At 38.5% G+C, this 12,273-nt stretch overlaps 1 protein-coding gene across 1 annotated transcript in view; it reads right to left on the bottom strand.

Annotated features, from left to right (window-relative positions):
* Nucleotides 1–1,012: 1,012 nt before the first annotated feature.
* The window catches only part of kpna3 (karyopherin alpha 3 (importin alpha 4)), a 33,612-nt gene continuing 22,351 nt past the window's right edge, over nucleotides 1,013–12,273 (bottom strand). Inside the window, exons 8-17 of the mRNA XM_017699036.2 lie at nucleotides 12,128–12,214; nucleotides 11,303–11,472; nucleotides 8,331–8,375; nucleotides 8,053–8,184; nucleotides 7,160–7,288; nucleotides 6,229–6,333; nucleotides 4,646–4,717; nucleotides 4,377–4,539; nucleotides 4,114–4,208; nucleotides 1,013–3,879 (exon numbers count right to left, since the gene is read on the bottom strand). Of these exons, the coding sequence (XP_017554525.1) occupies nucleotides 3,781–3,879; nucleotides 4,114–4,208; nucleotides 4,377–4,539; nucleotides 4,646–4,717; nucleotides 6,229–6,333; nucleotides 7,160–7,288; nucleotides 8,053–8,184; nucleotides 8,331–8,375; nucleotides 11,303–11,472; nucleotides 12,128–12,214 (1,097 nt within the window). The 3' untranslated portion in view covers nucleotides 1,013–3,780. The remainder of the gene's footprint in view (nucleotides 3,880–4,113; nucleotides 4,209–4,376; nucleotides 4,540–4,645; nucleotides 4,718–6,228; nucleotides 6,334–7,159; nucleotides 7,289–8,052; nucleotides 8,185–8,330; nucleotides 8,376–11,302; nucleotides 11,473–12,127; nucleotides 12,215–12,273) is intronic.

Genomic DNA, 12,273 nt, shown 5'->3' with positions numbered 1-12,273 from the left:
CTTTCCTTAACTGAGGGACTGTAAACAACATGTGTAATAGTATTGCACTACTACTATCTATATTAATACATCTCAAAACTACAGAACATCTTGAAAGTTTTTTTTAGCTCCTTGTGGCATATTGCTACCTTTTAATCCAAGAAAAATTGTGTGGCATTGTGCTGCCAGAGTCATGCACAGAGAAGGAACTCTAAGCCAGTTTTCAACATATGGAAACAAAAGCTGTTCAACACAGCAACTTTCCAAAGACGGTACATTTTCTACCTGTATTTTTCTGCTTAATATCGCACGATTCTTTGAATGATGAGGTCTAAGGTGTCAAAATGAATATAACACCAATTACTCAACCTACAGTCTTCTAATGGTAAAGCAAAGGGTATGTGGGGTATTTTGGTGAAATGTCAGTTCAGTGTGCAGCAGTGTTACTTTGCAAGTAACTTTGTTTCACTTTGTGACACATTGAGGGGGAAAGTGTTCACAGGACAAAACGCATCAGCTTTGGAATCTAGTCCACCACAGGGAGCGAGAGCAGTTTCTCTTACAGAAAACCAGCTTAAGCCTGGAGCTCCTCACTTAGTCATGAGCTCGACTATGTAGTGATAGCACAACATCAAATATCTATATTTATGAATGGCATGTCAGGGGGTGGGGTGACTGGCCTTAAATGGCAAGTGGATGTTTATTATGCAAATTTACAGCACTGCAAATTCAGACTTGTGAACAGGTGCTATTTGTTATGCTTATGGTACCTGACAATCAGTTCAAACTAAGAGTCAGCTCAAAAAAAAAAAAAAAAAAAAAAAAAAAAAAATCCACCCTATAAAAAAGAAAAATTATAAATGTTCTTGCATGCAACCAAGAGTAATCCGATGTACGAAGCTTTATGCAAAGGCTTAAAGAAGTGAATAAACAAAAAGGTAGAAAGAGAAACAGTACTGCAGAGTGAGGAAAAGGACAGAAAAAAAAAGTGCATTGTTTTTAAGTGTGAATCAGAAAAGAGCAGTAAAGAACAGATGGCTAACAGCAAGTTTATTTTGGTTAGGATAATTGATACATAAAGCACGTCCTGAGGGAGTGATGAGTGAAGTATGGCCTGTTATGGAGAGTTTCTAGAAGGGGGAAGAAGGGTGAAGAGGGGCTGGACAGGACTGGAATTGTGGAGAGTTGAAGTGCATAGGAAAAAAAAAAAGAAAAAGAAAAGTGAAGGTGGAGAATGGATCAGTTACAAGTCAGCCAGGAAATTCAGAGTAGAATTAAAACAGAATTACTGTACAGTCCAGAGCACAGAAGAAAGCTTTGTCGTAAAGTGGCTCGAAAAGGGAACAAAAAAAAAAAAAAAAAAAAAACCTAAATCACCCCAGAGAAACGGAGACATGACACCCGAGAGACCCCATCCTAAAAACACCTCCAATGCAAAGCGCTAACTATTAAGAAAAAGATTTGCTCTGCTTTCAGTCTTTGAAATGAAAAACAAAAGGCACAATGAATTTCAACTCGTTCTTTATCTTTAATATGCACAAGAGCTGAAAAAAAATTACAGATGAGCCACCTTAAAGAGTAATTCAATGCTAAAATTTATAAAAAGATACAAACAATCAGAGGCCAAAATGCGAAGTTGCTTTTTTTCCCGTTAGTTTTTTTTTTTCCTTTTTCCTTTTCTTCAGCAAGTAAAAATCTTGCAACCAGAAATAAGCTTGTATCAATTTCTGATACAAGCCAAAAATTTTTCTTAATTCTTTAAAGTGGCTCGGTTTTTCTAGGTGTCTAGATCATGAGTTTTCACACCTATGCAGGTTTTTTTTTTGTTCGTCAACAATAAATGGCTAATTCCAAAAATGCCAGGGCTGCCATTTGTCCTCGAATCCTCATCCTCAGTAGTCTGCAGCCAAACCACAACTACATTAGTCCCAATGTAATTTTTGTTTTTCCATACATCCCTTTACAAATAAATGCACAGGGAAATGAAACAAAAAAAAAAAACAAAAACAAAGAATTGTCCAGTCACAACAGTTAGAAAGCCCATTTCCAACACATTTCCATTTCAACTGTTTGCCATCACAAAGTGAATGTTAAAACAGAAAAAGACAAAAGTCCCCATTAATTGTGAATCAGTAACACAATGTTATTATTGTTCGCAAGTGTCCCGACAAACATCTAGCATGTGTGGCAGCTTTTCAATTTATACTTTACACAAGAAAGTATTTAAGTTTGTACAGTTATGTTTTATAGCAAATAAATTCCAAGAAAAAACAAAAAACAGCTTTGCCATGGATCTCCATTTCCCATTGCTTGTGTCTAAATTAAGCGAATGTCGCTTTGTATGTTTAGCCAAAAAAATAATATATGTATATATTTATATTTTTGTGTGTATATACTGGGACAACTTCAAAGTGTGCATATAAGACTGAATCAAAGCTGCAAACGTGGAAGCTCCACAAATCACGAAAAAATAAAATAAAATAAAAAATAAAAATCACAGTTCAATCATTTCTGCAAAGTCTCTCTCTGCCAATGATTTAAGCCTTAATTTGTTTAACTTAGAGAAAATATATTCCCTCTGAGGAGGAGGAAAGAGAGAAAAAGATGGGCCTGGTCATGAAGGCCTTTTGGGGTTTCTTCCTTATTTCTGTTGTTCTGAGGCAGTTAAAATGATGGATGATTCCAGAATAGAGAGGTGCATGATGCTGAATAATCCAGTGCCTCCTCCACGTGTCAAAATCCATAAACACTTTGTAAGGATGGTGGCATCCTGCAGAGCTGACATCTTCCCATGTTCAACAACTATGCCATCCTTTCCTTCACTGACACTGCCCCAGTTACTGTGGTAACCGAGAAATCGACGCCATAAAACTTCTCCTGCCATAGAGGCTTTGTGTGTCAAATAACTTGAACGTGTTAGACAAGACATCCTGTCTGTATGTTTTATTTTTGAGATTTGCTGATTTTTTTTTTTTGTCATTTTCTGATTTTTTTGTATACAACAGTCATAGTTTCATGATGACTTCTTAAAAAATTAACAGGAGGAACTGGTGCTAGCCTCTTCCAAGTCCTGTTTGCATACCACATGTTTAAAAGAAAAGACCTCCATTTTCTGCTAAGAAAAAATCCAGACTGCTCCACAGACAAGTCCTCCACAGAATAGTCCATAGACTCCTCAGAGAAGGGGAAGCAGGTTCCACAAGGCTAAACAGAACAGAGGCTGGACGTCTTAAGATAGGGTGTTTTTTTTTTTTTTTTTCCAAACTCTACAATAGACTTCTGAGTGGGGCTGTGACATCTTGCTCAGAGAAATTTGTAAACAAAAAAATAATGAACTTATTACCAAAAAACAAAACAACAAAAAAACCCTGCCTTCAAACACCGGGATCGTCTTTTTTTCTCCCATCTTCCTCATCGGCTGATATGATGGCTGGTAGAACGTTAGAAGTTCCTAGAAATGTTCATGCACACATATGACTCAAGTCTGTGTGTTTGTGTATGTGAGCAAAAAGAGCAAGAACCTTTTTTGGCAACTGCAGTATGACCAAAGAGGCGGGTTTAATCTTCCTCTTCTTGACGAAATGTGTAGACTTCGCTCTGACTATGGGTGATACTTGAGAGAGGCGCTCTCAGATCCTTCAGTGCTAGTTTTGTTTGTAGGTTTTTTTAGTATCTTGATTGGTTGTTTTCACGGGTAACTGGGTTGTTGGTTGATCGGTGATGGTTGAATCGTGGGGAGGGGCGGCGGGGGGGTTGAGCAGCAGGGGGTCCCGCCAGCTTCAAGTTCTGAGTTTGGCTCTGTTAGAACTTGAACTCCTTGGTTTGGAGGTTGGAGGCTGGGTCGAAGTTGAATGTGCCTCCTTGTGTGGAGTCAGGGATCAGACTCGGGTCCTCGTCAATCTAGATACATATATATATTTTTTTTTTAAAAAGAAAAAGAAATAGTTAAGAGTAAAATTGTATTTGTGTGTCACCTTTTTAAAACAAGTTTACAAATGGCTTTGCAGTGGGAATAAAAGCCAACAAAACACTAAAGGGAAAAAAGGACTGAAATAAGAGCTTCTAGTTTAAGGATGTCCTTTAGTTCCAAATAAACAAATCAGTGTTAGAAAAATACCACACCAAGATACTTACATCATCTCCTGAAAAATACTGATCAATTATCTCGAATGCTAATTTGTAGATGTCCTCATTTTCATGCTGCTGCAGGTTTTCGATTTTTTCCAGTCCTGACGCACAAACACAAGAGCATGAGGTTAAAGAGCTCGACACACAGCGCCAGCACAAAACCATGTTTGCTCATGCCGTCTGGACAAAAGCATTTCCATCAGACACATTGAGAGCTCATGAGAGGAGAGCTAAACTTTGGTTTTTCTTCTTTGCCGTGTTCTGTTTACCTCCACACTCCTCAATGATCTCAGCAATGGTGCTGGCCTCCTCGCCAGCCATGATGAGAATGTTCTTCAGGCCATCTAGAACCACCTGCACCACTTGCGAGTCCTTCACCGACAACAGGTTGCAGAAGGGCGGGATCACATTCTGTTGCACCAAGTACTCCACCTGCCAAATCAGGACATGGTCAGGTCAAGAGGATGCAGCTCATTATACACATTTTTTCATACACTGTACATTTATTATAAATGTGATGGATCATTAATGCACTAACCTGATCTTTCCTTCCACTTATTGTTAAGTTGCTGATGGCCCATGCAGCCTCTTTCTGTGTGCCGAAATCACCCTTTTCAAAGACAATGAGGGAAGAAAACAGAATAAGTAAAACTGATGAGAGCACAACAGCTTCAGTTCTTTGTGGCATGGATTCCACAAAATGTTGGAAACATTTCTTTTTGACATTCTGGACCATGTCAAGATTGCATCATGCAATTCTTTATTTTTCAGGTGCATTTTCATGCTGCGAATCTCCCATTCTACCACATTACAAGGGAATTTTCTTGGATTTGGATCCAGTAACCAGGAAGGCAACTGAACAGCATTAAACTCATTGTTACGCTCATGAAACTAGCTCTGACTTTTGCTTTGTGACATGGTGCACTATCCTGCTGAAAGTAGCCATTACAAGATGGGTAAATTGTGCTCATGAAGGGAGGCACATGGACAGCAAGAATACTCAAATAGGCTATAGCAATTCAGCAATGACTCATTGGTATTAATGGGGCCAAAGTGTGCCAAGAAAATATTTCTCATGCCACTACACCACCTCCACCTGCCTGGGCTGTTGACTCTGAGCAGGCGGGGTCTGAATTTATGCTGTTGGCAGCAAACTCTGACTATACCATCTGTGTGCCTCAGCAAAAGTCTGATTCATCAGATTATGCTACATTTTTGCAGTCTGTCCCCACTACAGCCTCAGCTTTCTGTTCTTGGCTGACAGAAGTGAAACCGAAGAGATCTTATGTTGTAGTTGAAAGTTTAGCATGTTGGGCTTTCTGAGATGCTTTTCTGCTCACCACAAATGTACAAAGCAGTTATCTTGAGTTATTGTAGACTTTGTTAGCTCAAACCAGTCTGGCCATTCTCTGTTGAACTCTCATCAACAAGGCATTTACGTCTTAGAATTGCCTTTTTTTTCTCTTCTGCAAACATCCTGAGCAAATACAGAGTGTTGTGTAAGAAAATCCTAGGAAATCAGTAGTTATAGAAATACTCAAACCAGTCCACCTGGCACGAACATACCATAGTCAAAAACAAGAGATCATTTTTTCCTTTGCTCATTTACTTACTGACTCGCACTGAAATCCTGCAAAACATTTACAATGTCTGTCAAGTGTAGCGACAGCTTTGCTTTCGTTTGAAATTAAAATTCCTGCTGCTACTTTTCAATTGAGAAAAAACCTTTAACATGTATCTTAATAGAAGTATTATAGTAAGAGCAGGCTTTACCCAAATAATGAGTTATCTATTCTACACTTTTCTACATCTTAAAAGCACATATTGAACCTATTTTGGCCCAGAGCTGGTTTAAAGATTTGAGTACTGCCATCATAGCAAGGGGAAGGAAAAATGTGGGTTTTGGCATTTTTCCCAAGACAGACAATTATATAAATTAATTTTTTTATAGTATTGTTCTACTAAAATAACAAAAACCCGTTGATGGAAAGATATACATCACTGCAAAACAACAAAGTTAATAGTTCATATTAAAAAATATTTCATGTGTCAAATAATGACAGCCAGTGTATTTGTACCAAAATACGTGGAAGCTATTGGGTGCGAGTGTGCGTGTTTTACCTTGGCCAGCTGGTGTATGATCATGGGGATGAGGCCTGCATCTATCACAGCCTGTACTTGCTGCTGGTTCCCTGCTGTGATATTGGACAGGAACCACACTGCCTCCTGCAGGGGAACATAAACACAAAGAACCAGATGGTCAGAGGGGGGTTTCCCTTGATACTGATCAACTTCCATCCATTCAGAAGGGTCATTAAACCCATAAGCCCAAAGCTAAGGACTGGAAATCAAACAGAATTTCCAGTAGAAGTTGTTTTGACTGGGATGCATAAGCTGTTTAACATGGAACCACAGTACAATTTAGAAGGGGAAGGAAGAGGAGAGGAAACTTGAATAAAATGGAATCAAGTGAGTTTGCTGAATAGCATGATCAACTGGTCTTCTAACAGCTTGCGTTATCTGATATTAACACATTAACACAGTTGGCCTAAGAAATGCATTCACTGTCATAAGGAACCTGCATACATTTTCTGCGTCCATGATCATGGGGAAAGTGGGACGTTTATGACTTCCAAGTAGAAGAAGAAAAAAAAAAAATCGATAATGGTCTTACAACTTGTAATTCCCCACTTCTAAAGTCAAGACTAAGATCTTCGTCTTCTATGAGCTGGCATTCCATCACAGCAATTCAACACAGTGGCATCCACAGAACAAGAGGAAATCACCTATTTTGCTGACAGCAGCAAAAAGAGTGGGAGACCACTGTAAGCGTCAATTGTTTTTCCCCAATCTCAAATGGTTGAAGACTCTTTGAAGTGGGAACCAAGAAGCTCAGAGCTTCAAAAGGGTTCAAAAATGTGGAGGAATATTTACCATTAATGAAAAACATTTTCTCACTCCAAATCCTGGTTCATTATTGGTCTAGACCTGTAATATATTGAGACTTTGTTCCAATACTGGGGAGTGGCTGTATGTGCACGTGAGTACACACCTTGTTGATCTTCTCTTTGGGGTGTGTGAGCAGGTTGGGGAAGTGGGAGAGCACGTCACAGTTCAGCACCACCTGAGTCTGCTCATCTGTCCCTGTCACAATGTTCCCCACAGCCCTCAGTGCCGCCGTCTGTAGGAGTGGTGGGGTTTAAAATCATTAACATACAAATTCTGAAATTTCCCCAAAAAAAACCCAAAAAACAAAAACCCAGCAACATAAACGAGCGAATAACATGAAAAGTAGACATATTAGCTTATGGCTAACGCAATAGATTAGAGTACTTTAGAGCATAGCTTTTGTGTATTGGTTCCATGCTGCTTAGAAACCAAACTGAGTGGATCAGGGAAACTGCCTTGCCATTCTGAAGCCTGAAATATTGTACATTTACATTTTAGTATAAAATGCTCTTATAACCTGAACATGAAAAACATTAACATTTTAACATGAAGCATATTTTCAGGCCATTGTATTTCACTGTACAGATATATTAAACTAAAATATATTGAACTATGAATTGTGAATTTTGTGAAATCCTTACACCACAACTATTTGGCCCTTATTAGTTTTATTTTCACTTTTTTGCATTTTTTTAAAAAAGAGAAGCAGAGTCAATAGCCTAAAATATCCTTTTTTAAACATCCTTGTAAATCAATTGATCATGTCTGGATTTCCACCACAGTTTCACTTCTGGACTCTCAATTGTGCACATTATTTGCAAGAAAAGATAAATCCTCATCATCCTGCTTCAGGATGACCTCTGGTTATTAGATTTAGCAGGAGGATATGAATGACATTTGAAAATGCACTGTCCATGCCCAAATTGAGAATACTGATTCCAAAGCCATGTCTAGTGATCAAAGCAGTTTCTGTGAATTTGTGTCCTCTCCTTTTACCTGAACTTTGACTTCTTGGTGGCTGAGTAGAGGGACGAGAAAAGGAACGACACCCGAGTCTATGACCATCTGTATCTGCTCATTCCCTCCGTCTGTTAGGTATGACAGAGCCCACACCGTGTCTACAAGAATCTAGAGAGGGGAAGAAAAAGAAACAAACAGAATTAAAATGGTACTCAAAACACTTTCTAGCTTATAATTGATAAAAGACAGAATTCAACAAGTCTGGTGCAAGGTTGCAAATTCATATATGGTGTGGAAGAGATGAGACTACTTACATTTATGTCTGTGTGGTATATGAGTACACATAGCGCAGGAAGGATCTATAAGAAGGGGAGAGATCAGGGTTCATACATATTGCTCTGAGTCACTGGTGTATTCACTGGACAGGTCTTTATAGGTGCAGTTGCTTTTTATGCATTCCAGACAAACACAGACACACACCCTTGTCTAATGACTTCTCAGCAGCAGGTGGTTCAATAAGACTCCTTTCATCTCAAAGCTGGATCGCATGATCACAGCGATAGAGCAGGATAAAGTAATATTGAAGCCTGAAACATCGTGTCTGGATTATATGTCAGAATCTGCCTCCTTCAGAGCAGGTTAGAATTGTTTATTACAGTTTGTGTGCACCGAGACTAGAAGAGCAGTCAGCAGCGGCTGGGATGAAATAAGATTTCCCCAGGAACACATTATCCTAAAACAGCAGGCAGGGTTATGAAGGGATTTCACTGGAGTTGTGGTCAGGTCACAGCAACAAAAAGTGTAAACACACACAGGGGCTAAAGAACATTGCAATAAGCCAGAAGAGGCTGTGTGTTACAGTGACTTTACCATGGTTAGGCACAAACAAAGCTTTTATAAGACCAACACTTAAAATATAATACAATATCACATATCTACATTCAAAATATAAAGCAATTTATTATCAAAAACAAATCACAATCAACAATTCATCATTCATTAATACAAAATTGTAGCTCAGCCAATCAGATTTTAGAACTGGAGCTATCTTGCAAAACTAAGCGCTCTACAATACAATGAAAGGTAGGTCATCCCCTTTTAAAGTAGGCTGATGTTACATGATAACATTATGGAGAACACAATATGGGTGGGAGTACTTATTGAAATACACATATTGAAAATATTGAACTCTATTCATTTATTTAATCACGGACAGTCAGCTGTATCCTCTCGTCATGTTCAATGCTACCTCATGTAAGTTTTGGAGATTCTGTGACCTCTTTGGTGGAAATTTGTAATTGCTTATGTGAGAAAGAACATCTTTAGTGTTTGTTATGCTTTGAATGCCTTCCCAGATAAGTATGATGTTCATGAGCAGGCTGAAAGAGTATTCAGTGAACTCAGTAAAACTTAGTGAAGGATGCGTCTTCTGAGGGCTCAAGTTAATCGTCTACTACTGTCATCGTATGTTCATTAGGACAATGTTGATTTTACCTTTGAGAACTAAACATCAAGATTTTTTGTTCTGTGTGTGAACCCCCCCCCATAGTGTGTTTTTTCCTTTATCTGACTCAGAAATGTTACGTATTTCAGCAACTTGGTATAGATTTTACTTAAAATTTTGATCAAGTGTGTGAAGCAGAACTGCAGAAATGTCTGCACACAAGAAGCTAATTAAACATCTCATAAAATGCAAAATAGTGATCTAAACCACTGAAATATTTTGAAATATTTTAAAACACAGGAGTGACCGTTATTGTTCTGGTTGTTTACTTGGTAGCATGTTAAATCACATATGCTAAAATACATAAATAAAATCACCAAAATCAACTGAATGGTTAGGTAAAGATGACCTTTAAGGGTTGTGTTCACAAGTACATTTTGGTATCTACAATACAACCCCAATTCCAATGAAGTTGGGACGTTGTGAAAAACAATAAAACAGAATACAATGATTTGCAAAACCTTTTCAACCCATATTCAATTGAATACACTACAAAGACAAGATATTCAATATTCAAATGGATAAACTTTGTTTTTTGCAAATAATCACTCATTTTGAATTTGATGCCTGCAACACGTTCCAAAGAAGTTGGGACAGGGGCAACAAAAGACTGGGAAAGTTGAGGAATGCTCAAAAAACACCCGTTTGGAACATTCCACAGGTGAACAGGTTAATTGGAAACAGGTGAGTGTCATGATTGGGTAATAAAGGGAGCATCCCTGAAAGGCTCAGCCGCTCACAAGCAAGGATGGGGCGAGGTTCACCACTTTGTGAACAACTGCGTGAACAAATAGTCCAACAGTTTAAGAACAACGTTTCTCAGTGTGCAATTGCAAGGAATTTAGGGATTTCAGCATCTACAGTCCAATCAAAAGATTCAGAGAATCTGGAGAAATCTCTGCAAGTAAGCGGCAAGGCAGAAAACCAACACTGAATGCCCGTGACCTTTGATCCTTCAGACGGCACTGCATTAAAAACTGACATCATTCTGTAACGGATATTACCACATGGGCTCAGGAACACTTCAGAAAACCACTGTCAGTGAACACAGTTTGTCGCTCCATCTACAAGTGCAAGTTAAAACTCTGCCATGCAAAGCGAAAGCCATATATCAACAACACCCAGAAACGCCGCTGGCTTCTCTGGGCCTGAGCTCATCTGAGATGGACTGACGCAAAGTGGAAAAGTGTCCTGTGGTCTGACGAGTCCACATTTCAAATTGATTTTGGAAATCATGGATGACAATGGAGACCCCAGACTATTGAGCAACTGAAGTTGTACATCATGCAAGAATGGGAAAGAATTCCACCTACAAAGCTTCAACAATTAGTGTCCTCAGTTCCCAAACGCTTATTGAGTGGTGTTAAAAGGAAAGGTGATGTAACACAGTGGTAAACATGCCCCTGTCCTGACTTCTTTGGAATGTGTTGCAGGCATCAAATTCAAAATGAGTGAATATTTGCAAAAAAAAAAAAACGAATTTTATCTGTTTGAACACTAAATATCTTGTCTTTGTAGTGTATTCAAGTGAATATAGGTTGAAAAGGATCTGCAAATCATTTATATACTTAAGAGATCATTTGTTTCTTTCACAATCAATGCTAATATGATGACTGAAGCCATGCCCCTGACTCCTGTCGGTTACTGGCTGGAGCATGGTTATTAGCACATGCAGATTTTTCAGAGGACATCTTAGTGCACCGAAACATGTTGGTGTCTGTTGTCCAAAAAATTGTAAATTACCAAAAATGTCCATCCCTACCACACACAGACATCCCTCACCTCCTGTACTGTTTCCATGGGTGGGGGAGGGTCCTTGTTTCGGCACAGGTTAACAATGACCCAGGTGACATTTCTCAGGAAGGTGATTGGGATGGAGGGATTGATGAACGACAAGAGGGGTTTGACCACACCCAGCGAGATAACATAGTCTCGACACTGTGGCCCATCACCTGCAAAGATCACACACACAAAATTGGTATTTCACATGAAATTTTTTTAATTAAAATGACAAAAGTGATGAATATATCTACTTTTCAACCATGTAGTCATCATTTCAAATAAAATACATATTTTTGAAATTTTGCCATTTAATAACTAATAAGAATTTGAACAAAGAGACAGACAAATCTATTTTATTAATCTATATACACAAAAAGTCAAAGTTATTAGGTAGCAAAGACAGACATACATATTTATAAATTATCTGACTCACTGGTCATTGAGTATAAAAATTGAGTTGAAAGTATGACTTCTAATCATTTAATTGATACCACATTTGTATTTGTATAAATATTTTTTATGATCTGAATCTGATGAAACTCACACACACACACACACACACACACACACACACACACACACACACACACACACACACACACACACAATCTGATGAAAAGCACACACACACACACACACACACACACACACACAATACAGGATGTAAATCGAATGGGATTACAGGTCATGTAACTGTGTAATAAGTTGTTACGTTCAAATAATCCAGCTAAATGTCTCCAACACATTGCCTTCTAAAAGTTAAATTGTAATATGAATACAGAGAGATTTAGACCAATAATGACCAATAACGTTGATTAAACTTACCAATAATGTTGCCCAGCGCCCATACGGCTTGCTCACAAACATTCTGGTGAGGGGAATGCAGCAGTCGCAAAAACAACGGAACAGCATCTACACAAACAATAGGTGAGAGAGGTGCAAAAGAGGTCAGCTGGATTTAAAGTGCACCG

This window comes from Pygocentrus nattereri, chromosome 12, assembly GCF_015220715.1.
Source record: "Pygocentrus nattereri isolate fPygNat1 chromosome 12, fPygNat1.pri, whole genome shotgun sequence".
Lineage (NCBI taxonomy): Eukaryota > Metazoa > Chordata > Actinopteri > Characiformes > Serrasalmidae > Pygocentrus > Pygocentrus nattereri.
This window is presented reverse-complemented; position numbering and strand designations above follow the sequence as displayed.